General features: G+C 44.0%; 2 protein-coding genes across 5 annotated transcripts in view; one reads left to right on the top strand and one right to left on the bottom strand.

Annotated features, from left to right (window-relative positions):
* Positions 1–9,429, top strand: SH2D7 (SH2 domain containing 7). Its single transcript, XM_070762086.1, has 6 exons — positions 1–213; positions 837–926; positions 2,177–2,342; positions 3,635–3,826; positions 5,463–6,386; positions 7,628–9,429. Exons 1-6 carry the CDS (start codon positions 20–22, stop codon positions 7,676–7,678), a joined length of 1,617 nt encoding a protein of 538 aa, XP_070618187.1. The 5' UTR covers positions 1–19; the 3' UTR covers positions 7,679–9,429.
* Positions 9,288–23,545, bottom strand: part of CIB2 (calcium and integrin binding family member 2) — a 22,488-nt gene continuing 8,230 nt past the window's right edge. For all 4 annotated transcript variants that reach the window (XM_070762087.1, XM_070762090.1, XM_070762091.1 and 1 more), the window contains exons 4-6: positions 16,287–16,434; positions 12,642–12,837; positions 9,288–10,347 (exon numbers count right to left, since the gene is read on the bottom strand). In XM_070762087.1, the coding sequence (XP_070618188.1) occupies positions 10,326–10,347; positions 12,642–12,837; positions 16,287–16,434 (366 nt within the window). In that variant the 3' untranslated portion in view covers positions 9,288–10,325. The remainder of the gene's footprint in view (positions 10,348–12,641; positions 12,838–16,286; positions 16,435–23,545) is intronic.

Consider the following 23,545-nt stretch of genomic DNA (forward strand, 5'->3'; position numbering starts at 1 on the left):
CACATATATATTTGGTTCCATGGGATATTCTGCCTCTCTTCTGGAAGGCAGGATGCAGAATCAGCCGGTGGGACTCCACTCCTCAGGAAGGGAAAGGCAGCCCTCGGAGATGCTGAAAGACCTGATTTTACGGTGGTTCTTGGAAAGCCAGGCTGACCTTCTGCTGCAAGACGGCAGGTTGCCGGACTGGTTCCATGGGTTCCTGAGCAGACCGTAAGAAAAAGAACCCTTTTTTTTCTGATGGAGAGAAAGCAGAATTTCAGCCTGTTTGCATCTCTCTTTCGAAATAGATGCAGATGGGAAGACACCTACATTTTAAGATTATGGAAGGTGTATCATTGTAGAATTAGTATATCATTGCCAGCCTCCTCCTACTTCTCCTTCTTCCTCTTCTCCTTCTTCTTTTCTTCTTTTTCTTCTTCCTTCTTCTTCTTCTTCTTCTTCTCTTTTCTTCTTCCTTCTTCATCTTCTTCTTCCTTCTTCTTCTTCCTCTTCTTCTTCCTCTTCTCTTCTTTTCTTCTTTTTCTTCTTCCTTCTTCATCTTCTTCTTCCCCTTCTTCTTCTCTTCTTCTTCCTTTTCTTCTTCTCTTCTTCTTTTTCTTCATTCTTCTTCATCTTCTTCTTCATTCTTCTTTTCTTATTCTTCTCTTCTTTTCTTCTTTTTCTTCTTCCTTCTTCTTCTCTTCTTCTTCTTCTTCTCCTTCTTCTTCTTCATCTACTTCTTCTTCTTTTCTTCTCCTCCTCCTCCTCTTTCCTCCCCAGCTTTTATCTTTAAAACCTCTTCAGATGTACTTTTAAAAAGTGAATCTTTGTCAAAATCTTTCCCTTGTTATCAGAGAAGCTGAGAAGCTGCTGGAAGACAGAGAAATTGGCTCCTTCCTGATCAGGCTGAATGAAAAGGCTTTCGGCTACATCCTCTCCTACCGGTAAGTCTGGCTTCTCCCAGCGGCGGAGAAAAGTCACCATTCTGCTTTGTGGGTTTGTTTCCCTTTCCCCAAATCCCCATCGGGTTGGGTCTCTTTCTTTCATGCCCCACGGCTCTGCTGCGACCTTCAGTCCCCGAGAGGCCGTGAAGATGGGCCAGTGGGCTTTCTCCAGGTCAGTGGTTCAGCCTTGGTCTCCGTGGCAAAGAAATGCCAGGTGGGTCTCAGGAAGAAGTAAGGAACCAGGGCTGGGCAGATTCTGGGTGGTCTTCTCTAGACTGGAAGCAACTCAACTGGGAAGGAAGGAAGGGGAGAGGGAGTTAAAAGGGTAGGAAAAAGAAAGAAAAGAAAGAGAAAGACAGAAAGAGGGAGGAAGGGAGGGAGAGAGAGGGGGGGTAGAGAGAGAGAGAAAGAAAGAGAAAGAGAGGGAGAGAGAGGGGGGAAGAGAAAGAGAGAGAGGGAGAGAAAAAGCGAGAGAGAGAAAAGAGAGAGAGAAAGAGAAAAAAGCGAGAGAGAGGAGAGGGAGAGAAAGAGACAGAAAGAGAGAAAAAGCGAGAGAGAGACAGAGAGAGAGAAAGAGAGAGAAAAAGTGAGAGAGAAGAGGGAGATAGAGAGAGAGAAAGAGAGAAAGAGGGAGAGAGAAAGAGGGAGAGAGAAAGAGGGAGAAAAAGCAAGAGAGAGAGAGAAGAGAGAGAGGGGGGAAGAGAAAGAGAGAGGGGGAGAGAAAGAGAGAGAAAGAGAGAAAAAGTGAGAGAGAGAGGAAAAAGAGAAAGAGAGAAAAAAGCGAGAGAGAGGAGAGAGAGGGAGAGAAAGAGAGAGACAGAAAGAGAGAAAAAGCGAGAGAGAGACAGAGAGAGAGAAAGAGAGAGAGAAAAAGCGAGAGAGAGAAGAGGCAGAGAGAGAGAGACAGAGAGAAAGAGGGAGAACAAGCAAGAGAGAGAGAAGAGAGAGAGGGAGAGAAAGAGAGAGACAGAGAAAGAGAGAGCGAGAAAGAGAAAAAAAGCAAGAGAGAGAAAAGAGAGAGAAAGAGAGAGAGAGAGAGGCAAATAAAAGGCGGAACCTAGACAAACCATAGAAGAAACGATGGTGCCAACTACGTGATCTGGAATTAGCCGGAATTGAACTTGGGTTTTCTGGGAAGTCTACACAACTGCTTTTTTGTTTCCTTTGGGGAATCAAGAAGAGAACCGGGACAGGCTGTGGGTTGTCCTCAGCACCTGGGGTCCTCAGAGGGCCTGCTTTTTCACCTGCAGAGGGAAGGACCGTTGCCGTCATTTTGTCATCAGCTGTCAACGCAGTGGCCGGTACATCGTATCCGGAGACACTCAGACCCACGCGGATCTGGCTGAACTGATCGGCTACTACCAGGGCTCTGAAATTCAGCCTTTTGGAGAAACTCTCACATCAGCCTGTCCGCAGGTGAGTCGGCTTGCCAGACCGTAGATAGCCTCCAACCCAATGATGCAAAAAATGTATTTGCATTAAATACAAAAAATGTATCTTTGCATTAAAGAGCCGCGGTGGTGCAGTGGTTAGAGAGCAGTACTGCAGGCTAGGCATTCTGCTGACTGCTGACTGCCTGCAATTTGACCGTTCAAATCTCACCACCGGCTCAAAGTTGACTCACCCTTCCATCCTTCTAAGGAAGATCTGGGGTGGTGCAGTGGTTAGAGTGCAGCACTGCAGGCTACTTCCGCTAACCGCTAGCTGTAGTTCAGCAGTTCAAATCTCACCATCGGTTCAAAGTTGACTCAGCCTTCCATCCTTCTAAGGAAGAGCCAGGGTGGCGCAATAGTTAGAGTGCAGCACTGCAGGCTACTTCAGCTAACTGCTAGCTGTAGTTCAGCAGTTCAAATCTCACCACCGGTTCAAGGTTGACTCAGACTTCCATCCTTCCGAGGTGGGTCAAATGAGGACCCAGATTGTACTATAGCCGTGGCTTTCAAGACTTTTCTTTTTAAAGGTTGGGGTGGCATTTTGGGTTCATGGTCTCTGGGCTGCCCCAGGAATAGAAACATAGAAGTCTGACGGCAGAAAAAGACCTCATGGTCCATCTAGTCTGCCCTTATACTATTTCCTGTATTTTATCTTACAGTGGATCTATGTTTATCCCAGGCATGATTAAATTCAGTTACTGTGGATTTACCAGCCACGTCTGCTGGAAGTTTGTTCCAAGGATCTACTACTCTTTCAGTGAAATAATATTTTCTCACGTTGCTTTTGATCTTTCCCCCAACTAACCTCAGATTGTGCCCCCTTGTTCTTGTGTTCACTTTCCTATTAAAAACACTTCCCTCCTGAACCTTATTTAACCCTTGAACATATTTAAATATTTCGATCATGTCCCCCCTTTCCCTTCTGTCCTCCAGACTATACAGATGGAGTTCATTAAGTCTTTCCTGATACTTTTTATGCTTAAGACCTTCCACCATTCTTGTAGCCCTTTGGACCCCTTCAATTTTGTCAATATCTTTTTGTAGGTGAAGTCTCCAGAACTGAGCACAGTATTCCAAATGTGGTCTCACCAGCGCTCTATATAAGGGGATCACAATCTCCCTCTTCCTGCTTGTTATACCTCTAGCTATGCAGCCAAGCATCCTACTTGCTTTTTGAATTCGAACCAGGAAGTTATCTAGAACTTACATGTGTTTCTAAATTAATGGTAATTGTCCTGCATGCTGTATCTTCTCCACATTCTTCCATTTTCATAGCCGGGGGAGAAAAGCATATATGATGAAATATCTTCAGATCGAAGTCCCAGTGCAGATGTTCCAACCTTGAGCAGGAGCCCCTCTGCCGATGTGCTGGTTACCCAGAATCATTTCACCAATCAGCCAGAATGTCAAAGGATTTCAGTTCCGGAAGAGCAGAAGTCTCTTTTCAAGGAACGTCAACATTCAAAGGTAGGTTTTGGAGCATGATCTAAACCATGTTCCTCCAACATCATGTCCTCCAGCCTGGTGGGATCTCTCTGTTTTGCTTGTATGGAAACTGTTGTGAGTGTTCCCTGTCAGCCTTTGGAAATGTCAGATTCAGAAGACGACGTAGAAGCTGTCAGTTACCCTGATTTAAGAGATGTGGTGGAGGACAGTGGTGATGAGAACTTAATAGAAAATCCAGCGGATGTTAGTATGGTGTTGTGGTTAGCTCTGCCCCAGCTCCTGCCCCAAGGATTGTGGATGTGGGGGAGACATCCACATGCTGCAGGCCTGTTTTGCCCCCGGTGGAATCTGATGATGAAGGCTCCTCTGAACAAGAAGACATGAGTGACAGGGAGGAGGAGAGTGTGGCAGACAGCTCAGAAGGAGATCAATTATCTAGTTCCTCCTTGGATTCAGAACAAGAGTTAATGATACAGCCACGCATGAGGAGAGCGATGCATAGGCAACAACAACTGAGAGTATTATAAAAGAAAATGAGGCCACCTGTGGTTGGGTGGGGCTGTGGTCATTAGTGAGGCTGCTATAAATAGCAGCCTGTGGGTTTGGCCATTGTGGAGGATTATCTGATCGTTGTGTTTCGTGACCGCCTTACTGACTTTGACCTTTTGTGTGCTGATTTTTCCCCGCTTTGAAACTAAACCAGAGCAAAGTGTGTTTCACTTTGTGAAAGAAGGAGGACTGTGAATTGCCTCACAGCTGCAAGCTAAGTATCACAGAACTGATAAGGGACTTGTACAAATTACCAGTTTGTTTGGAGACAAATGCTCTTTGCTATACCAAAAGAGGGCTTGGTTTAACTGAATTTTCCTTATAAAGAACATTGTATTGAATTTTCAAACGTGTGTCTGTCTGAAATTGTATCTGTGCATTTTTGGGAGGATTCTACCAGTGAGCTTGACAGAACAGTATGGATAGTAATAATTTGTCGGATAATGGGGCTATAGAGAATAGTCCTTAGTTAAGTGGCAAATTTAGGAGGTCAGAGAACTAACTTGGGAAAAAGAGGTTTTGAATATGCTATTCCGAGTGTGTAAATTAATTACCTCACATCCGGAATTGACCGGAAATGATGGATACTTTTCTGCAAAGTGAAATAGACAAGATGGATGCTTTTGCCGTTTCTCCGGAGAAGTGAGTTTGTATATTGCATGATAAAACAGTTTTTAAGTAGTGTGAACCTGACCCAGAGATAAGGAAATGTTTGAAGCCTGCTTATTTATGACTCCGGAGATTAGCCCGTGAGTTTGGGATGCAATTTGCTGTGATTAATTCCAATGTGGAAGAAAGTAAATAAAGAAGTGTTATTTTGAAAATGCAAGCTTGTAAAGAGATTATTCTTGGAGCAGCCAGCCAGACCAGAACATAAACTGAAATTTAGAAGGATCCAAAGTCGGAATCAGATACAAAGATCTTCTTGGGTGCTCAGTTTTGTATCATAGTTATCCTCACCTTGTAAATCCTGGTGAGATCTTCAGAAGAAGCAAACATAGACCCACCCTAAGATAAAATACAGGAAAGGGTATAAGGGCAGACTAAATGGACCATGTGGTCTTTTTCTGCCGTCAATCTTCTATGTTTCTATGTTTAATCAACACAGGAGGATCCAGATGTAGCCCCACCAATACCAGACAGGTCCCGCTTGCTGGAATCTCTGTCTCTGGAGGGACGGGTTGGAGAGGAAGGAACCATTTATTCGGCCGTGAAGAAGCATCCTTTAGATAAAAGGAGCTTGGGAAAGTCAAAAGAATGGAGAGGTAATTTTGGGGACACTAAAGCAAAGGAACCTGTAGGAGTGGGCCAAGGTCCTCATAACTCTCCTTGCCAAAGGAAGACAGGAACCGTCTTTGGAATGGCCAAGCAAACAGATGTACCATTTGCCGTAAAAGCCAATCTGGCAGAGACAGCACAACCGGACATAATTTATTCTGGGGTCGTCTTTGATCAACCCAAAAGCTTTTGGATATCTGCTGAGCCCCACAGTTATCAGTCCACCTTTCCATCGTCCAAGAAACCAGCCGTTCCTAGTTACCCACTTTCAAAATTATCTCCTACGTTGCTCAATAAATCCAAAAGTTCAGTGGTGTCGCTTGACTCTTCTCTTGGGATCAACACGAGGTCGGTGGGCAACAAAGAACACGGGCCACTAAACCAACCCAAGTCCTTGTTGGAACCCCCAAAAGAGCGCACGGATGAGAAGGTGAAAAACACACCCTCTCCCTCATGGATGGATGACACAACTAATCCTCAGGAATCGTTCAGGTGGGCAAAAAGCATCTTCCATGGCTCAGAAAAACCTCCCAAGGCTTCCCTGACCAGGTCCAAAGGGTCTTATGATCAAATCTCCAAAATGTTTGGTCATGCCTCCAAGTTTCAGATTAACCCTGGGAATCCATATGAAAAAGAACCTGATCCTTACACTCAACGTTACTCAACCACAAGTCAAGCCACCTCTCTGGAGGACCCCTATGAGCAAATCCCATACCTGACAGGGAAAAGAATAGAAGGAAAAGTCACCCCAAAGGTATTGTAACCTTGAATATTCACCCCATGGTTGAGGGGACCTTTTTGGGTGGTGCATAATAGGAGCCAGCCCTGATAGCGAGTCTTCTTTGGTTTCAAAGAACTCAGTGAGCAAAGTTGGATATGATCGGTATAGTCAATTAAAAAAGGGTTGTCTAGGTTTACTATTCAAAATCCAGGGAAGGTAGAGTAGGATAGGAGGGAAGGAAGGAAGAGGGAGGAGGAAGGGAAGGGAGATGGAGGAATCAGTAGGTGAATGGATGGATGGGATGCATGGATGGATGCATAGGTACAAGGATGCATAGAATGGATTGGTAGGTAGGTGGATGATGGATGGATGGATCGATAGGATGGGTCAATGGATGTATTGATGGGATAGATGGGTGGGTGGGTAGATGAATGGATGGGATGGATGGATCAATGCGATGGGTCAATGGATGGATTGATGGGATGGATCGATCGATGGATGGGATGGGTGGGTGGGTAGATGGATGGGATGGGTCAATGGATGGATTGATGGGATGGGATGGGTGGATGGATGGATGGGATGGGTGGGTGGGTAGATGGATGGGAATGGATGGATGGGATGGGTGGATCAATGGAATGGATTGATGGGATGGGTAGGTTGGTAGATGGATGGGATGGATGGATGGATGGATGGATGAATGGACCGACGGACCAACTGACAGAGATAGAATCTCCTGAATTTGGGGGGGGGGACACCACACGGCATCCAAGTACAGTAATACCTCATGATACGAACTTAATTGGTGCAAGGAGGAGGTTCGTAAGACGAAAGGGGTTTGTAAGACGAAACATTGTTTCCCATAGGAAACAATGTAAAGTCAATTAATCCGTGCAACCAAAAAAAAAAACCGCAAAAAAAAACGGCTTTCGGCGACTGCTGGGAAGCCGCGCGGCTGTTTTAAAAGGTGACAGCCGGCCTGGGAAGCCCCACCTTTTAAAACAGCCGCGCGGCTTCCCAGCAGTCTCCGAACGCCGGTTCATAACTCGAAAAAAGTTCGTAAGAAGAGGCAAAATTTTTCTGAACCCCGGGTTCGTATCACGAGTTGTTCGTAAGACGAGGGGTTCGTATCTTGAGGTACCACTGTATAAGAAGAATCTTCTAGCCAGTAACGTTTAGCATTTTCACCTAGCCAGGAATGTTCCGAGCTCCATTTTCTGGGAGGGGTCTTTCTGAAACGAGCCCCTCTGATCAACATCCCTCTACTTCCCCGGCAGAGTGAGAAGCCCAGGCGGTTCCACTTCGCAGAGAAGAAAGCGAAGTCCTGAAGGCTCCGATCGGAAGGTGGCTCCGTACCCAAACTCTCTTTTTAGACAGAACGAAACAGAAAGTCTCTCAGCAGGTTTACGGGGTCTCCACAGCCCAAATAAACCTTTGGAGGTTTTACCTTGGACTCCGCTACGGACTGTCTGGTTTGCTCCCATCCTCTTCACCATGACATTCAAGTGCTTTCCAGCCCTCTCTCACCCATGTTCAGAGTCAGCCTATTGCCCCCAATAATCTGGGTCCTCATTTGACCCACCTCGAAAGGAGGGAAGGCTGAGTCAACCCTGAGCCAGTGAGATCGAACTGCTGGCAGTTGGCAGAATTAGCCTGCAATACTGTACTCTACACACTGCATCACCATGGCTCTTAGACAAATTGCTCTTAGTTATTAAGTGAACCATCTGGTCATTAAGCAAATCTCTCTTTCACCCACCGAGTTATCAGAGCCAGTTGGGAAGGTCACTAATCTTTACTTGCCTGTATTTGTTTTTTGGATCTAAAGTTGGATAAGCAATTAAATATCTATCTATCTATCTATCTATCTATCTATCTATCTATCTATCTATACTATCTATCTATCTATCTATCAATCAATCATCTATTTATCCTATCTAATCTATACTATCTATCTATCTATCTATCTATACTATCTATACTATCTATCTATACTATCTATCTATCTATCCTTCCTATCTATCTATACTATCTATCTATCAATCTATCTATCTATCTATCTATCTATCCTTCCTATCTATCTATCTATCCTATCTATCTATCTATCTATCCTATCTATCTATCTATCTATCTATCTATACTATCTATCTATCTATCTATCTATCTATACTTTCTGTCTTTCTGTCTGTCTGTCTATCTATCTATCTATACTATCTATCTATACTATCTATCTATCTATACTATCTATCTATCTATACTATCTATCTATCTATCTATCTATCTATCTATACTATCTATCTATCTATCATCTAAATATTTCCCCATCCATCATCTGTCTGTCTGTCTGTCTGTCTGTCTGTCTGTCTGTCTGTCTGTCTGTCTGTCTGTCTGTCTGTCTATCTATCTATCTATCTATCTATCCATCTATCTATATTGCACCACTGTAAATATTATTGTTCTGTTGTCATTTGCTGCCTGATCCCATAAATAAAGGGCAGTACCTGGAAATTTTGGGGAGACCACTGACATTGGAGGCAACTACAATACAGATTTAGCAATTTGGGGGAGGGGGGGGATGTGTGAATCTGAATGGCTCCTTTCCCTCAAAACAAAACAAAAACTCCCTGTCTTTTTTGCATGGCATCATCTGGGCTAAAAATCAGCAAATAATAATGATAACGATAATGACCACACAAAACAAAAGTTTTTCCCTAGCTCCTCTTTCTCTAATTTCTAACTCTTTTTAAATTACGATTGCATCACGGTTTGAACGAAATGATTGCCTTGTTTTTTCCCCACCCCTGTTTTGACCGGCTTGCTCTACGCTGCCCAGAACCTCTTTCCGGCCGAATAAATCGGATTAATAAAAACAAAACAAAAAAACGCCCCCCCAGAGTTTTTCCCTTTTCAAAGTTGAGCCAAAAAAGAAAACCCATCGGACGTCAGTAAAACCCGGCCGACGTTTTAATTCTCGGATCATTTACAGAAGCCACACAATTGGTAGCCAAGCCCTTCCAGGAGATTGTGTGATGTGATTGTCATCATGCTTTACAAATAATAATAAATACGAAATGCAGCTGGTTCCGGAGAAAATAAAAATAAATCAACGGCGCTCGCACATCCGAGAAGGAAGATTTGGGTTGTGCGTCCGGTGAAAGGTGTAGGTTGTGTTTTGGGTTTGGGTTTTGTCCTTTTGTGTTTGTCCTTTTCTTTCCTGATTTTTTTTTTTTTTTTTTTTGCAAATCGGTCAAGCTTAATGCAATCAGGATATGAAGAGAAGGCCCGAATGCCGACCGAGGTTGATCTGGGCAGAGAGGCATCATTGATCCGCTAATGCAAACGGTCTTTGGGAGGCAGGAGGAGACGAGGAGGAAATATTTCAAGTTTCATTAAGGAGAGAAAAGCCTGAAGCACCAGCAGGTTTTCATCGGGCCGCACTGAATCCAAGCAGGGTGGGGTGGGGTCGCCTGGTTTTGAATCAGGGGGACCCCTCCTTGAACCTTCTCTCTCTCTCTCTGTCTTTCGGGAGTTCTAGCGCTTCGGTTTGATCAAGTCCTTTCGGGAGATTCGACATCCCGGTGAAGTTTTGCCCTTGGGATTTTAGTCTTCTTTTTGCTCGGAGGGCTAGTGTAGACACGTATAAAAATGAGAACCCCGGGGACTACTCGGGGGTGGCCCCAGTTTTTTCTCCTTTTAAAAAAAAAAACCCATTTAACAGTCCAGTCAGGGGTGTATGTTCCCCCCGCCCACCAGGTGACAAGACGGCACCGTGGTGGGGTGTTGTTTTTAAAAACAAAAAACTCCAAGTTTTTGTCATAATCATCCAGGGATATTTCCAAAGATTTTGGGGGGAATAGTCCTGCATCTGCTGGGAGCCAGGAATCAGTGAGTCCTTTGCCGAAGTGGTCCAGGAGAAGAGGAGGAGGAGGAGATGGAAGAGGTCAGCAGGCCTGGCTCCCGGTGGCCCCCTGGCTCTCAGATTCGTATGTGGAAGGTGCTGCGAAGGAAACAGGAGAGGAGGAAGGAAGCAGGAAGAGGGAGGGAGGGTGAAAGGAAGGAAAGAAGGAAAAAAGGAAAGAAGGGGGGATTGAGATAGAGAGGATGGAAGGAAGGAAAGAAGGGAGGGAGGGGGAAATGTAGATAGAGAGGAAGGAAGGAAAGAAGAGAGGGAGAGAGGGGAGGGGGGAGAGAAAGGAGAGTGGGAGAGAGGATAGGAAGGAAGGAACAAAGGAAGGAAAGAAGGAAAGAAGGGAGGGAGCGGAAATGGAGATAGAGAGGAAGAAAGGAAAGAAGAGAGGGAGAGAGGGAAGGGAGGGAGGGAGGAAGATAGGAAGGGAGGAAGGAAGGAAGGAAAGAAGGAAAGAAGGAAAGAAGGAAAGAAGGAAAGAAGGAAAGAAGGAAAGAAGGAAAGAAGGAAAGAAGGAAAGAAGGAATGAAGGAGAGAAGGAAAGAAGGAAAGAAGGAAAGAAGGAAAGAAGGAAAGAAGGAAAGAAGGAAAGAAGGAAAGAAGGAAAGAAGGAAAGAAGGAAAGAAGGAAAGAAGGAAAGAAGGAAAGAAGGAAAGAAGGAAAGAAGGAAAGAAGGAAAGAAGGAAAGAAGGAAGATGTCAATCAGGAAGGACAGAAGGAAGGAGGGAGGGTGGGAGGAAGGGAAAAGGGAAAGAAGGGAGGGAGGGGAAATGGAGATAGATAGGAAGGAAGGAAAGAAGAGAGGGAGAGAGGGGAGGGAGGGAGGGAGGGAAGGAAGATGTCAATAAGGAAGGAAAGAAGGAAGGGAGGGAGGGAGAAAGAAAGAATAAACAATATGAGATCAGCTAAGTCGAGATCCACACACCTTAAACTTGCTAAGCTAAGCAAACACTGGTCTAGACTGACAAAATTTACCAAACACTTCTTCAACTGACTTGAATGGGTGGTGGGGTGAAGGTTTTAGTTGTCCCACCATCCTACAGACCTCTGTGTGTGTCTACGTGCCTGTGCAAGTTTCAGCGTGCACAACCATTTATATAACAAAACCATTTCCTGCAAAAATGCTGCCAACCTTGTAGAGCGGAACACTTAGCTCCTGCCAGCTGGGAAGGCTAATGGGGCCATTAAAACGCCCAGGGCTTCGAAAGGATCACATTTTTTTAAAAAAACGGGTGGGGAACCATCCCCGAAGGGATCACATTTTCAGAATCCCTAAGTGCTTCTGCCATTGCCTGGAAGTTTGGGCCTTTGGGGTTTAGTACCGCTGGAAGTCATTCCCGGGGCCCAAAACTGAGCCATTGGGTCAGACGTTGCTGGTGATCCTCAGAAAAAAAAATTCCTTTCCAATTATCTATCTCCTTTCAAACTAAGAGACAAGTTGTCCAGCATATAAATCCAATAAATCTAAACTTGAGTCAAGAATCTCCTGGGAGGAAACAGGGCCGGAAAAGGCAGGGAGAAGCCTCCATGGGGCCTCCCTAGGAATTTCCTGGGAGGAAACAGGACCAGAAAAGGTGGGGAGGAGCCTCTGTGGGGCCTCTCTATGAATCTCCTGGGAGGAAACAGGGCCAGAAAAGGCGGGGAGGAGCCTCCGTGGGGCCTCTCTAGGAATCTCCTAGGAGGAAACAGGGCCAGAAAAGGCAGGGAGAAGCCTCCGTGGGGCCTCTCTATGAATCTCCTGGGAGGAAACAGTGCCGGAAAAGGCGGGGAGAAGCCTCCATGGGGCCTCTCTAGGAATCTCCTGGGAGGAAACAGGCCCGGAAAAGTCAGTGAGAAGCCTCCATGGGGCCTCCCTAGGAATCTCCTGGGAGGAAACAGGACCAGAAAAGGTGGGGAGAAGCCTCCTTGGGGCCTCTCTAGGAATCTCCTGGGAGGAAACAGTGCTGGAAAAGCCAGAGAGAAGCCTCCATGGGGCCTCTCTGGAATCTCCTGGGGGGGAACAGGGCCGGAAAAGACAGGGAGAAGCCTCCATGGGGCCTCTCTAGGAATCTCCTGGAAGGAAACAGGGCCTCCACCCTCCCTGTGGTTTCCCCAATCGCACGCCTTATTTGCTTTTACATTGATTCCTATGGGGAAAATGGCTTCTTCTTACAAACTTTTCTACTTAAGAACCTGGTCATGGAACGAATTAAGTTCATAAGTAGAGGGACCCCTGTGTTTTGAAAGGCTGTGGGAGAGGAAAGACTTTGCTGGAGGGGAATTCACTGTAAAATGAATAAAAGGGGTTTGTAGGGACGAGCACTCGGCTTCGTGCTGCTGGGAATCCCAAGGTCAGAACAGGAACACGGCTAAGGATCCTCGGTAGATGGTGGACATGCCTCTACCTGAGGAAGTCTGGAGCTTTGGAAATCATGTTCTCGAAGTCTGAAAACCCGAGTTTCCCATCGCCATCCATGTCGGCTTCTTCAATGACCTTCTCGCACACCAGGCTAACTTCCTCCTCGGTCAGCTCTTCCTTGGTCAACTTGTTCAGCGTTTGCTCCAGGTCAGATTTGCAAATGAAGTTGTCGGTGTTAAAATCTAGGCAGGCGAAGACAAGGAAAGAAAGGGGTGATCGCTGCCCTCGACTTAGCTGGGGACTACGGCTCCCATCCCCTGCACTGCAGCCGATGGGATACGGAGTCACTAAACATTGTTCTTCCAGAATCAACACATATTTGATTCCAGTGGGCCGGGGCCACCACAGACAAGGCTCTCCCCCTGTGGCCCACCAGACAAACATTGCTTAGTCGACGGGACCCAGAGAAAGCCAACTCTGTGGGACCTTATTGGCCGCTGGGATTCGTGCAGCAGAAGACGGTTCCGGAGGTATTCTGGTCTGATGTTATGTAGGGCTTTATAGGTCATTACCAACACTTTGAATTGTGACCGGAAACTGATCGGCAGCCAATGCAAGCCATAGAGTGTTGGGCTAACAAATTTGTCTGGCAGGGAGATGAATAGTTTTCTGCCACATTTATTCATCTCTATCCCCTGCCTTTTATCCCCAGAGCTAGGGTGGGGCTTTGCTAGCAGATGTGGCTCTTCCATCCCAAGGACCGGCCCGTAGATTTCCACTGCTCTCCTCTCCTCTGCCATCTGTGTATCAGGCACAGGACCCAGCTGTTTTTTCACTCTCCATCCAACGGCCCCCATTAATATGTACTGATTTATGTCACGTGGCTCGGATGTCTAAACTTCAACCAACCCCATCAACCCTTCATCCGTTATCTCCTGGTTGGAATCTACCAAACATTCTGATTGCATCAGAACCAAAACCCACAACCCTCCCTTCATCTTCAAACCCACTGCCCCTCCTCAACCTTCCAACACTTCTCCACCCACCATCCCACATCAACAATCGGACCTCCCCAGCACCTCCAGCAATGAATAGGAAAACGCGCCCCTTACTACCTCGCCTCAATCCCGCCTCAACTCAACCCAATCCAACCCCCTTCCTGAACACAAACACAATCTCAAATGCAAACTAATCAATGCAAGAAGTTTAATCAACAAGTTATCAGAATTCCTCCTTCTACTCAACACCAACTTATTTGACATAATCTTTGTTGGCGAAACATGGCTGAACTGTTCCTTTCCTGACTCCATCATCACACAAAATAACTACCTAGTTTTCGGGTCCGACCGCGAATCCCGCAGAGGAGGTGGTGTAGCCATATTCTATAAAAGCTCACTCAATCTAAAAAGCATTCAAGTCGCACAAGATTTATTCCTTCCTGAAACCCTAATCTGCGATCTTTCCCTCAACACCACTCTCCGCTTTTTACTGTGCTACAGAGCTCCAGACTATGACACTTCCCATGCATCAAAATTAACTTCCCTGCTAACATGGCATCCTCCTGCCCCTACCCCATTATCTTCCTAGGTGACCTCAACCTACCACACATCAACTGGACACTAAACGAATACGAATCTGGAGAAGGTGTGTTTCTCCCTCTCTTCTAACTCAATCGTGAATCTAGCGAGTGAAATAACAGGCTGGTGGTTAAAAGGCCAATGCTGGACATTTGTTATATTGGGCTTCGCTCAATAAGCAGAATTACCATCAGTTCTATTTAATTAGAAACTGGCAGAATGACATTTAACAGGTTAGTTTATGGACAGTAAATCTATCGACGCAGATTTATTGGGAAATGTTCTGGCGTCTGACGGGTCTTTCCTGCCACGAAGGGAATAAATCACATCTTTCCTTTTTTTTCCTTAAAGGTTCTGAATCTCATAGCCCTCCAGAAACGGTGTGGCGAAAAGCAGATATTAAAAATTAAATTGACGTTGAAGGATGGCTTCGCTGAAGGACTTTGGGGAGAGGGTGAGTTACTGGAGACAATTAAGGCAAAAAGATTTCCATTTGTTTCATAAAATGCAAAATACTGGATAGGAGATTCATAGAATCACCACACCTCCAAGAGAAAGACATGCACTGTGGCTGAGAATTTTTGGCTTCTGCCGCACGAATCCCAGCGACCGATTAGGTCCTACAGACTGGGCCTTCTCCGGGTCCCGTCGACTAAACAATGTCGGTTGGCGGGCCCCAGGGGAAGAGCCTTCTCTGTGGCGGTCCCGACTCTCTGGAACCAACTCCCCCCAGAGATTAGAACTGCCCCCACCCTCCTTGCTTTTCGTAAACTCCTCAAAACCCACCTTTGCCGTCAGGCATGGGGGAACTGAGATATCTCCCCCGGGCCTATACATTTTATGTATGGTATGTTTGTATGTATGTCTGCTTAATAATGGGGATTTTTAAATATTTTAAATTGTAAATTATTAGATTTGTCATGAACTGTTCTATTCTGTTGTGAGCCGCCCCGAATCTACAGAGCGGGGCGGCATACACATCTAATAAATAAATAAATAAGGATGCTAGACTGAGCTTGGGGATTCTGGGACTTGAAGTCCACCCCATTTGAAGTTGCCAAAGTTGAGAAACCCCTAACCTGCTATTATTCCACTCCTTGGCATAAATCTGAAAAATATTTTTAAACATCTTGCTGAGAATTAGCTTCTTCTCATAAGGATACCAAGAGTGTTCTAACCTAGAGTTTCTCACCTTGGCAACTTTAAGCTGGGTGGACTTCAACTCCCAGAATTCCCCAGCCAGCATGCTTTAAATTAGTGGACTTCAACTCCCAGAATTCCCCAGCCAGCATGCTTTAAATTAGTGGACTTCAACTCCCAGAATTCCCCAGCCAGCATGCTTTAAGTTAGTGGACTTCAACTCCCAGAATTCCCCAGCCAGCATCCTTTAAGTTGGGGGACTTCAACTCCCAGAATTCCCCAGCCAGCATGCTTTAAATTAGTGGACTTCAACTCCCAGAATTCCCCAGCCAGCATCCTTTAAGTTGGGGGACTTCAACTCCCAGAATTCCCCAGCCAGCATGCTTTAAATTAGTGGACTTCAACTCCCAGAATTCCCCAGCCAGCATGCTTTAAGTTGGGGGACTTCAACTCCCAGAATTCCCCAGCCAGCATACTTTAAATCAGTGGACTTCAACTCCCAGAATTCCCCAGCCAGCATCCTTTAAGTTGGGGGACTTCAACTCCCAGAATTCTCCAGCCAGCATCATTTAAGTTGGGGGACTTCAACTCCCAGAATTCCCTAGCCAGCATCCTTTAAGTTGGGGGACTTCAACTCCCAGAATTCCCCAGCCAGCATCCTTTAAGTTGGGGGACTTCAACTCCCAGAATTCCCCAGCCAGCATACTTTAAATCAGTGGACTTCAACTCCCAGAATTCCCCAGCCAGCATGCTTTAAGTTAGTGGACTTCAACTCCCAGAATTCCCCAGCCAGCATCCTTTAAAACAGGGGTCTCCAACCTTGGCAACTTTACGCCAGCTGGGGAATTCTGGGAGTTGAAGTCCACCAGGCTTAAAGTTGCCAAGATTGGAGTCCCTTGCTTTAAAATGTGTAGGCTTCAACTCCCAGAATCCCCCAGCCAGCTTGTTCTCCCAGCCTGTTATATTTTTCTTACCGTAAATCTTAAATGCATAAATTGCTTTGAGTTCCCGGGGAGCCATTTCACTAAGTACAGAAAACATGTCGACAAAATCATTAAAACTTAGACTTCCGTCTGGGTCTTCTGAGAAAGAATGGACAATTCTCTGCCTGAAGGGATTTTCCTGGAGAGAAAAGTAACGTGTTAGATCCCTCAATATTTTTTTTTGGGGGGGGGGAAACCTAACATAATAGAAATTATTATTATTATTATTATTATTATTATTATTATTATTATTATTTTAATTTTATTTTTTTTATTTGTATGCCACCCCTCTCCAGAGACTCGGAGCAGCTCACAACAACAGAACACAGTACAAATCCAATAGTTAAAAACAATTTAAAACCCTTAATATAAATTATAATCAGGGGTGTACAAGTTTAAATTATTATTTAGAAGGCAATGAAGCAGGAGCCTTTTGAAAGCAGCTATGTCTCTTTTTTTTAGGCTGAGAAAACGATGTAGCTGCTTCGATGAGTCCATTCGAGAAAGCAAATGTGTCCTTCATGCGACTCTTCAAAGCGGCTGCAACTTTTTGTACCAACACCCAATCCTTTCCAGATTTTGCAATGCACACAAACACACATCCTTTTTTTTAAAAAAAACAACAACAACAGGGTGAGGGAGGCACCAAATGTATTGTACGAGTGAAAAATACAAACGCTTATGAAAGCATTTGGAATACTGTGTTCAGTTCTGGAAACCTCACCGACAAAAAGATATGGTTCAAATTGAACGGGTCCAAAGATGGGCTACAAGAATGGTGGAAGGTCTTAAGCATAAAACGTATCAGGAAAGACTTCATGAACTCAACCTGTATAGTCTGGAGGACAGAAGGAAAAGGGGGGACAGGATCGAAACATTTAAATATATTAAAGGGTTAAATAAGGTCCAGGAGGGAAGTGTTTATAATAGGAAAGTGAACACAAGAACAAGAGGACACGATCTGAAGTTAGTTGGGGAAAAGATCAAAAGCAACATGAGAAAATATTATTTTACGGAAAGAGTAGTAGATCCTTGGAACAAACTTCCAGCAGACGTGGTTGGTAAATCCACAGTAACTGAATTTAAACATGCCTGGGATAAACATAGATCCATTGTAAGATAAAATACAGGAAATAGTATAAGGGCAGACTAGATGGACCATGAGGTCTTTTTCTGCCGTCAGTCTTCTATGTTTCTATGTTTCTTTGTTGACCGCTCCCGATTCCTAAGAGGTCAGTAAGGGGCTTGCAGAAGTGCACCAGTGTGCCTTGTGTCCCCTGTGTTAATGTTTCCTTGTATTTTTATTAGCATCGTGTATATGAATATTATTATTTTTAATGTTTTGTCTAAAAATTTTTTCTTTTACTGGTATCATGTATATGAATATTATTATTTTTAATGTTTTCTCTATTTTTTTTTTCTTTTACTGGTATCATGTATATGAATATTATTATTATATCTTCGCATACCTCCAATAAAATAAATTTTAAAAATTGGCAAATTCAAATTCACAGGCAGGTGCAAAGCGTTGTGAATGGCCTTCTGTAGACGTTGTGTCTTCTCCCCCGTTGTTCCCAAAGGAAAACCTGAGAGGAAGCGACAGGCAGATCTGCCCAGAGAGATAACATCTCGGGAGCCGAAAGAGTCTCTCCCATTTCTGGACTTCTCCACTGCGACCCATCGGTGTCTCTTACAACAGACTGCATTACCACTGGATCCAGTTACCCTGGTGGCAGTCTGCAGACGGGTCCACTCAACACCTACGCCCTGTGCATTTCTGCTGGGAAAGGCAGACCCTCGCAGCAAAAGACCTCTTTGGGGGGCTCCTTTTGTTGAGTCTACGGCCCCCTCTTCCATGTCAATCAAGTGACAGCGGTGGAAATAAACTGTCCATCGTGTGATCAGGAAGGGATGTGGAATGCTTTTTTGGGGGGGGAAGGGAAGGGATGGAATGGATAGAAGGGAAGGGAAGGAAAAAGAAAGGAAACTTTTGTACCAACACCCAATCCTTTCCAGATTTTGCAATGCACACAAACACACATCCTTATTTAAAAAAAAAACAACAACAACAGGGTGAGGATAGGGAAAAAGAAAGGAAAGGAAAAAGAAAGGAAAGGATAGGAAAAAGAAAGGATCGGAAAAAGAAAAGATAGGAAAAAGAAAGGAAAGGATAGGAAAAAGAAAGGATAGGAAAAAGAAGGATAGGAAAAAGAAAGGAAAGGATAGGAAAAAGAAAGGATAGGAAAAAGAAAGGAAAGGATAGGAAAAAGAAAGGATAGGAAAAAGAAAGGAAAGGATAGGAAAAAGAAAGGATAGGAAAAAGAAAGGATAGGAAAAAGAAAGGAAAGGATAGGAAAAAGAAAGGAAAGGATAGGAAAAAGAAAGGATAGGAAAAAGAAAGGAAAGGATAGGAAAAGAAAGGATAGGAAAAAGAAAGGATAGGAAAAAGAAAGGAAAGGATAGGAAAAAGAAAGGATAGGAAAAAGAAAGAATAGGAAAAAGAAAGGATAGGAAAAAGAAAGGATAGGAAAAAGAAAGGAAAGGATAGGAAAAAGAAAGGATAGGAAAAAGAAAGGATAGGAAAAAGAAAGGATAGGAAAAAGAAAGGAAAGGATAGAAAAAGAAAGGATAGGAAAAAAGAAAGGATAGGAAAAAGAAAGGAAAGGATAGGAAAAAGAAAGGATAGGAAAAAGAAAGGATAGGAAAGGATAGGAAAAAGAAAGGATAGGAAAAAGAAAGGATAGGAAAAAGAAAGGTAGGAAAAAGAAAGGAAGAAAAGAAAGGAAAGGAAAGGGGATAGGGACAGGGATAAGAACAAGAAATAAGAATAGAATTAGAATTAGAATAGAATATTAGGATGGGATGGGATGGGATGGAATAGAATAGAATAGAATAGAATTCTTTATTGGCCAAGTGTGATTGGACACACAAGGAATTTGTCTTTGGTGCAAAGTCTGCGGAGAGGGGCGGCATACAAATCCAATAAATAATAATAATAATAATAAGAAGCTTTTAGTGTACATTCAAAATAAAATATGTTCATTAAGAATCATGATACAACAATTAGTGCTGATCACAGGATACTAAATAAGCAACCAAATCATACTAGGAAACTAAATGAACCATATAAATCGCAAAGATACAAGCAACAAGGTTATGATTAGTAGGAGGGGATCGTAAATAGGAAGGATGGATAGAAGAATAGTAAGACAGTCTTAGTAAATAGTTTGAACTATTGTTTTTTTGTGTGTGTGTTTGGGCTGCATGAAAAGTTGGTTTTTGAAACGGAAAACATTCTGTGAGTCTGCTGTGAACTCACTTTGTTTCCTGTTGGAGCCAAGAGTTGTTAAAATAGGGAAATGCCTTTAATTAGCCCTGGAAAAGAAAGATCTATGGACCCAATTCGAGACTGACAGTGCCAATTGGAGCTGTCCATGGTCCTACTTTAATGGTCCTACTTCAGTGTTTCCCAACCTTGGCAACTTAGAAACATAGAAACATAGAAGTCTGATGGCAGAAAAAGACCTCATGGTCCATCTCGTCTGCCCTTATACTATTTCCTGTATTTTATCTTAGGATGGATCTATGTTTATCCCAGGCATATTTAAATTCAGTTACTGTGGATTTACCTACCATGTCTGCTGGAAGTTTGTTCCAAGCATCTACTCCTCTTTCAGTCAAATAATATTTTCTCACGTTGCTTTTGATCTTTCCCCCAACTAACTTCAGATTGCGTCCCCTTGTTCTTGTGTTCACTTTCCTATTAAAAACACTTCCCTCCTGAACCTTATTTAAGCCTTTAACATATTTAAATGTTTCGATCATGTCCCCCCTTTTCCTTCTGTCCTCCAGACTATACAGATTGAGTTCATGGAGTCTTTCCTGATACGTTTTATGCTTAAGACCTTCCACCATTCTTGTAGCCCGTCTTTGGACCCCTTCAATTTTGTCAATATCTTTTTGTAGGTGAGGTCTCCAGAACTGAACACAGTATTCCAAATATGGTCTCACCAGCGCTCTATATAGCGGGATCATAATCTCCCTCTTCCTGCTTGTTATACCTCTAGCTTGAAACTTGAAGATATTTGGACTTCAACTCCCAGAATTCCACAGCCAGCGAATGCTGGCTGGGGAATTCTGGGAGTTGAAGTCCAGATATCTTCAAGATGCCAAGGTTGGGAAACACTGTCCTACTTTAATCCAGAAGTCTCCCAGGGCTTCCCCAGAGTAGAGAAGGAGCTCCTATCTTCATCAGAACTGCAAGAGGCTCCTGAGCAGAGATGGACAATGGTAACTGAATTTAAACACGCCTGGGATAAACATAGATCCATCCTAAGATAAAATACAGCAAATAGTATAAGGGCAGACGAGATGGACCATGAGGTCTTTCTCTGCCCTCAATCTTCTATGTTTCTATGTTTCTAAGATGTATGGACTTCAACTCTCATGCTGACCGCAGAGTCCCGCGTTCCCTCCTAGAGGTTTTTTTAGAAGACTTGAGCAATTACATTAATTCGTCTTCTTTTTTAGGGCAACCCAATCCCAAGAATTGGCGTTCTGGTCTCCTGTTGCCTGGTGTTGATCTCTCGGCGAATATATGAAGTTACAAGGCTATAGATATAGTGTAAACCAATCCCCCCCTAAGGGTTGAGAACAGGTCAAAGTCACTAAGGATCACGGCTGGATAGAAGCTAGGCCAAGGGGTATCTTGCACAAGGCTTCCGCTGGTTGGGGAGGAAAAGAAGAAGTCAAAAAAGGAGTACCCCAAAAATAAGGACCAACCATGCACACCCCCAAAAAAGAGAAATCAATTATGGAGACTCTGTTGCTTTTTGAGTGAGTTGCTTTCTTTCAGATATTTCATTAACCAACTAGGTAACATCATCCATGCTAATGAATAATCACGTGAAGGATTAAAACCACTTTATAAGGCCTTGGTAGGGCCACATTTGGAATCCTGCGTTCAGTTTTGGTCGCCACGATGCAAAAAGGATGTTGAGACTCTAGAAAGAGTGCAGAGAAGAGCGACAAAGAGGATGAGGGGACTGGAGGCTAAAACATACAAAGAACGGTTGCAGGAACTGGGCATGGCTAGTTTGATGAAAAGAAGGACCAGAGGAGACATGATAGCAGTCTTCCAGTATCTCAGGAGTTGCCCCAACGAAGGAGGACTCCACCTATTCTCCAAAGCACCTGAGAGTAGAGCAAGAAGCAATGGGTGGAAACTAAACAAGGAGAGAAGCAACTTAGAACTAATTTCCTGACAGAGCGATTAATCCATGGAACAGCTTGCCTCCAGAAGTTGTGGATGCTCCAACACTGGGAGTTTTTAAGCAGATGTTGGATAACCATCTGTCTGAAGTAGTGTAGGGTTTCCTGCCTAAGCAGGGGGTTGGACTAGAAGACCTCCAAGATCCCTTCCAACTCTGTGATGATAATGATGATGATGATTAACCCTACACAGTGGGAGAATGACTGATGATGAGACTTGATTTATTTATTTTATTTACTTATTTATTAGATTTGTATGCCGCCCCTCTCCGCAGACTCGGGGCGGCTAACAACAGTAAAAAGACAACGTAAACAAATCTAATATTAAAAATTCTAAAAACCCCAATTTAAGAGATCAGTCATACATACAGTCATACCATACATAAATTTTATAAGTCTAGGGGAAGGGAATATTTCAATTCCCCCATGCCTGACGACAGAGGTGGCTTTTTCAGAGCTTACGAAAGGCAAGGAGGGTGGGGGCAACTCTAATATCTGGGGGGAGTTGGTTCCATAGGGTCGGGGCCGCCACAGAGAAGGCTCTTCCCCTGGGTCCCGCCAAACGATGTCCAAGTAATAAGAAGAACATCAGATTGTTGTTGTTATTATTATTAATGGGAGGTTTGCTCCCTGTTTATATATAGTAACCTGCCCAGACCATATTGGTAGGGTGTGCTTGTCCCCTTGGTAATTTATTAGGGTGTTCTTTTCTGCTCAATTATTTGTCTGGTGTTAATTCCTGCTTATCTGGATGGTGCTTACTGCAGACAATGTATTCTGGCTTCCTCAAACCCCTTCTCAGCTCTTTCATTAGCTCTTTTCAATGGCATGTAAATGTTATTTATCTCTATGGGTAGATGGCTGATGGATCATCTTCTACCGGGAGAATTCAATTAGGGGGGAAAAAATCAATACTCCACTGAAAAAGAGATATGCAACATTCTTGCCAGGCTATAAAAGACAACAGTTTAGGGTAAAATCGTTTAGCATGAAATCTATTCAGGCTCATTATTATTGGTCTGTTCCCATCCAAATTTGCTTTGCAAAGGCAGAGACAGGGGAAAAAAATTGAGCTTGTCGGTACCACAGCCATCCATAGAGAATGCTACCCATGCCGATGTTTAAGAGTCCATCGTTTATTTCGTTAAATTAAATTTATAGGCTGTCTCTTCTCCAAATAAACTCAAGATTGAGACATTTAAAAAGAATTTCAAATCTTTCAAGACCTCTGCAACCACATCTGTAAAAGCTGCAAATTTTACAGCTTTCTTTCTCTCCCGCCTCTGTTGTGGTTAGCTCTGGCCCTGCTCCTGCCCCAAGGACTGTGGATGTGGGGGAGACATCCACATGCTGCAGGCCTGTTTTGCCCCCTGGTGGAATCTGCTGATGAAGGCTCCTCTGACCAAGGAGACATGAGTGACAGGGAGGAGGAGAGTGTGGCAGACAGCTCAGAAGGAGATCAATTATCTAGCTCCTCCTTGGATTCAGAACAAGAGTTAATGATACAGCCACACATGCGGAGAGCGATGCATAGGCAGCAACAACTGAGAGATTATTATCAAAGAAAATGAGGCCACCTGTGGTTGGGTGGGGCTGTGGTCATTAGTGAGGCTGCTATAAAGAGCAGCCTGTGGGTTTGGCCATTGTGGAGGATTATCTGATCGTTGTGTTTCGTGACTGCTTTGCTGACTTTGACCTTTTGTGTGCTGATTTTTCCCTGCTTTGAAACTAAACCAGAGCAAAGTGTGTTTCACTTTGTGAAAGAAGGACTGTGAATTGCCTCACAGCTGCAAGCTAAGTATCACAGGACTGATAAGGGACTTGTACAAATTACCAGTTTGTTTGGAGACAAGTGCTCTTTGCTATACCAAAAGAGGGCTTCATTATAAAGAACATTGTTTTGAATTTTCAAACGTGTGTGTGTGTGTGAAATTTGTACCTGTGAATTTTTGGGAGGAGTCTACCAGAGAGCCCGACAG

The sequence above is a fragment of the Erythrolamprus reginae genome, chromosome 10, assembly GCF_031021105.1.
Source record: "Erythrolamprus reginae isolate rEryReg1 chromosome 10, rEryReg1.hap1, whole genome shotgun sequence".
NCBI lineage: Eukaryota > Metazoa > Chordata > Lepidosauria > Squamata > Dipsadidae > Erythrolamprus > Erythrolamprus reginae.

What these genes read in the sequence shown, in the direction of transcription:
- SH2D7 (XM_070762086.1), top strand. Translation starts at nt 20, where the DNA reads ATGGGATATTCTGCCTCTCTTCTGGAAGGCAGGATGCAGAATCAGCCG. An exon ending in AGGAACGTCAACATTCAAAG is followed by an intron (nt 3,827 to 5,462) that starts GTAGGTTTTGGA and finishes TAATCAACACAG; the next exon opens with GAGGATCCAGATGTAGCCCC. An exon ending in AAGGAAAAGTCACCCCAAAG is followed by an intron (nt 6,387 to 7,627) that starts GTATTGTAACCT and finishes CTTCCCCGGCAG; the next exon opens with AGTGAGAAGCCCAGGCGGTT.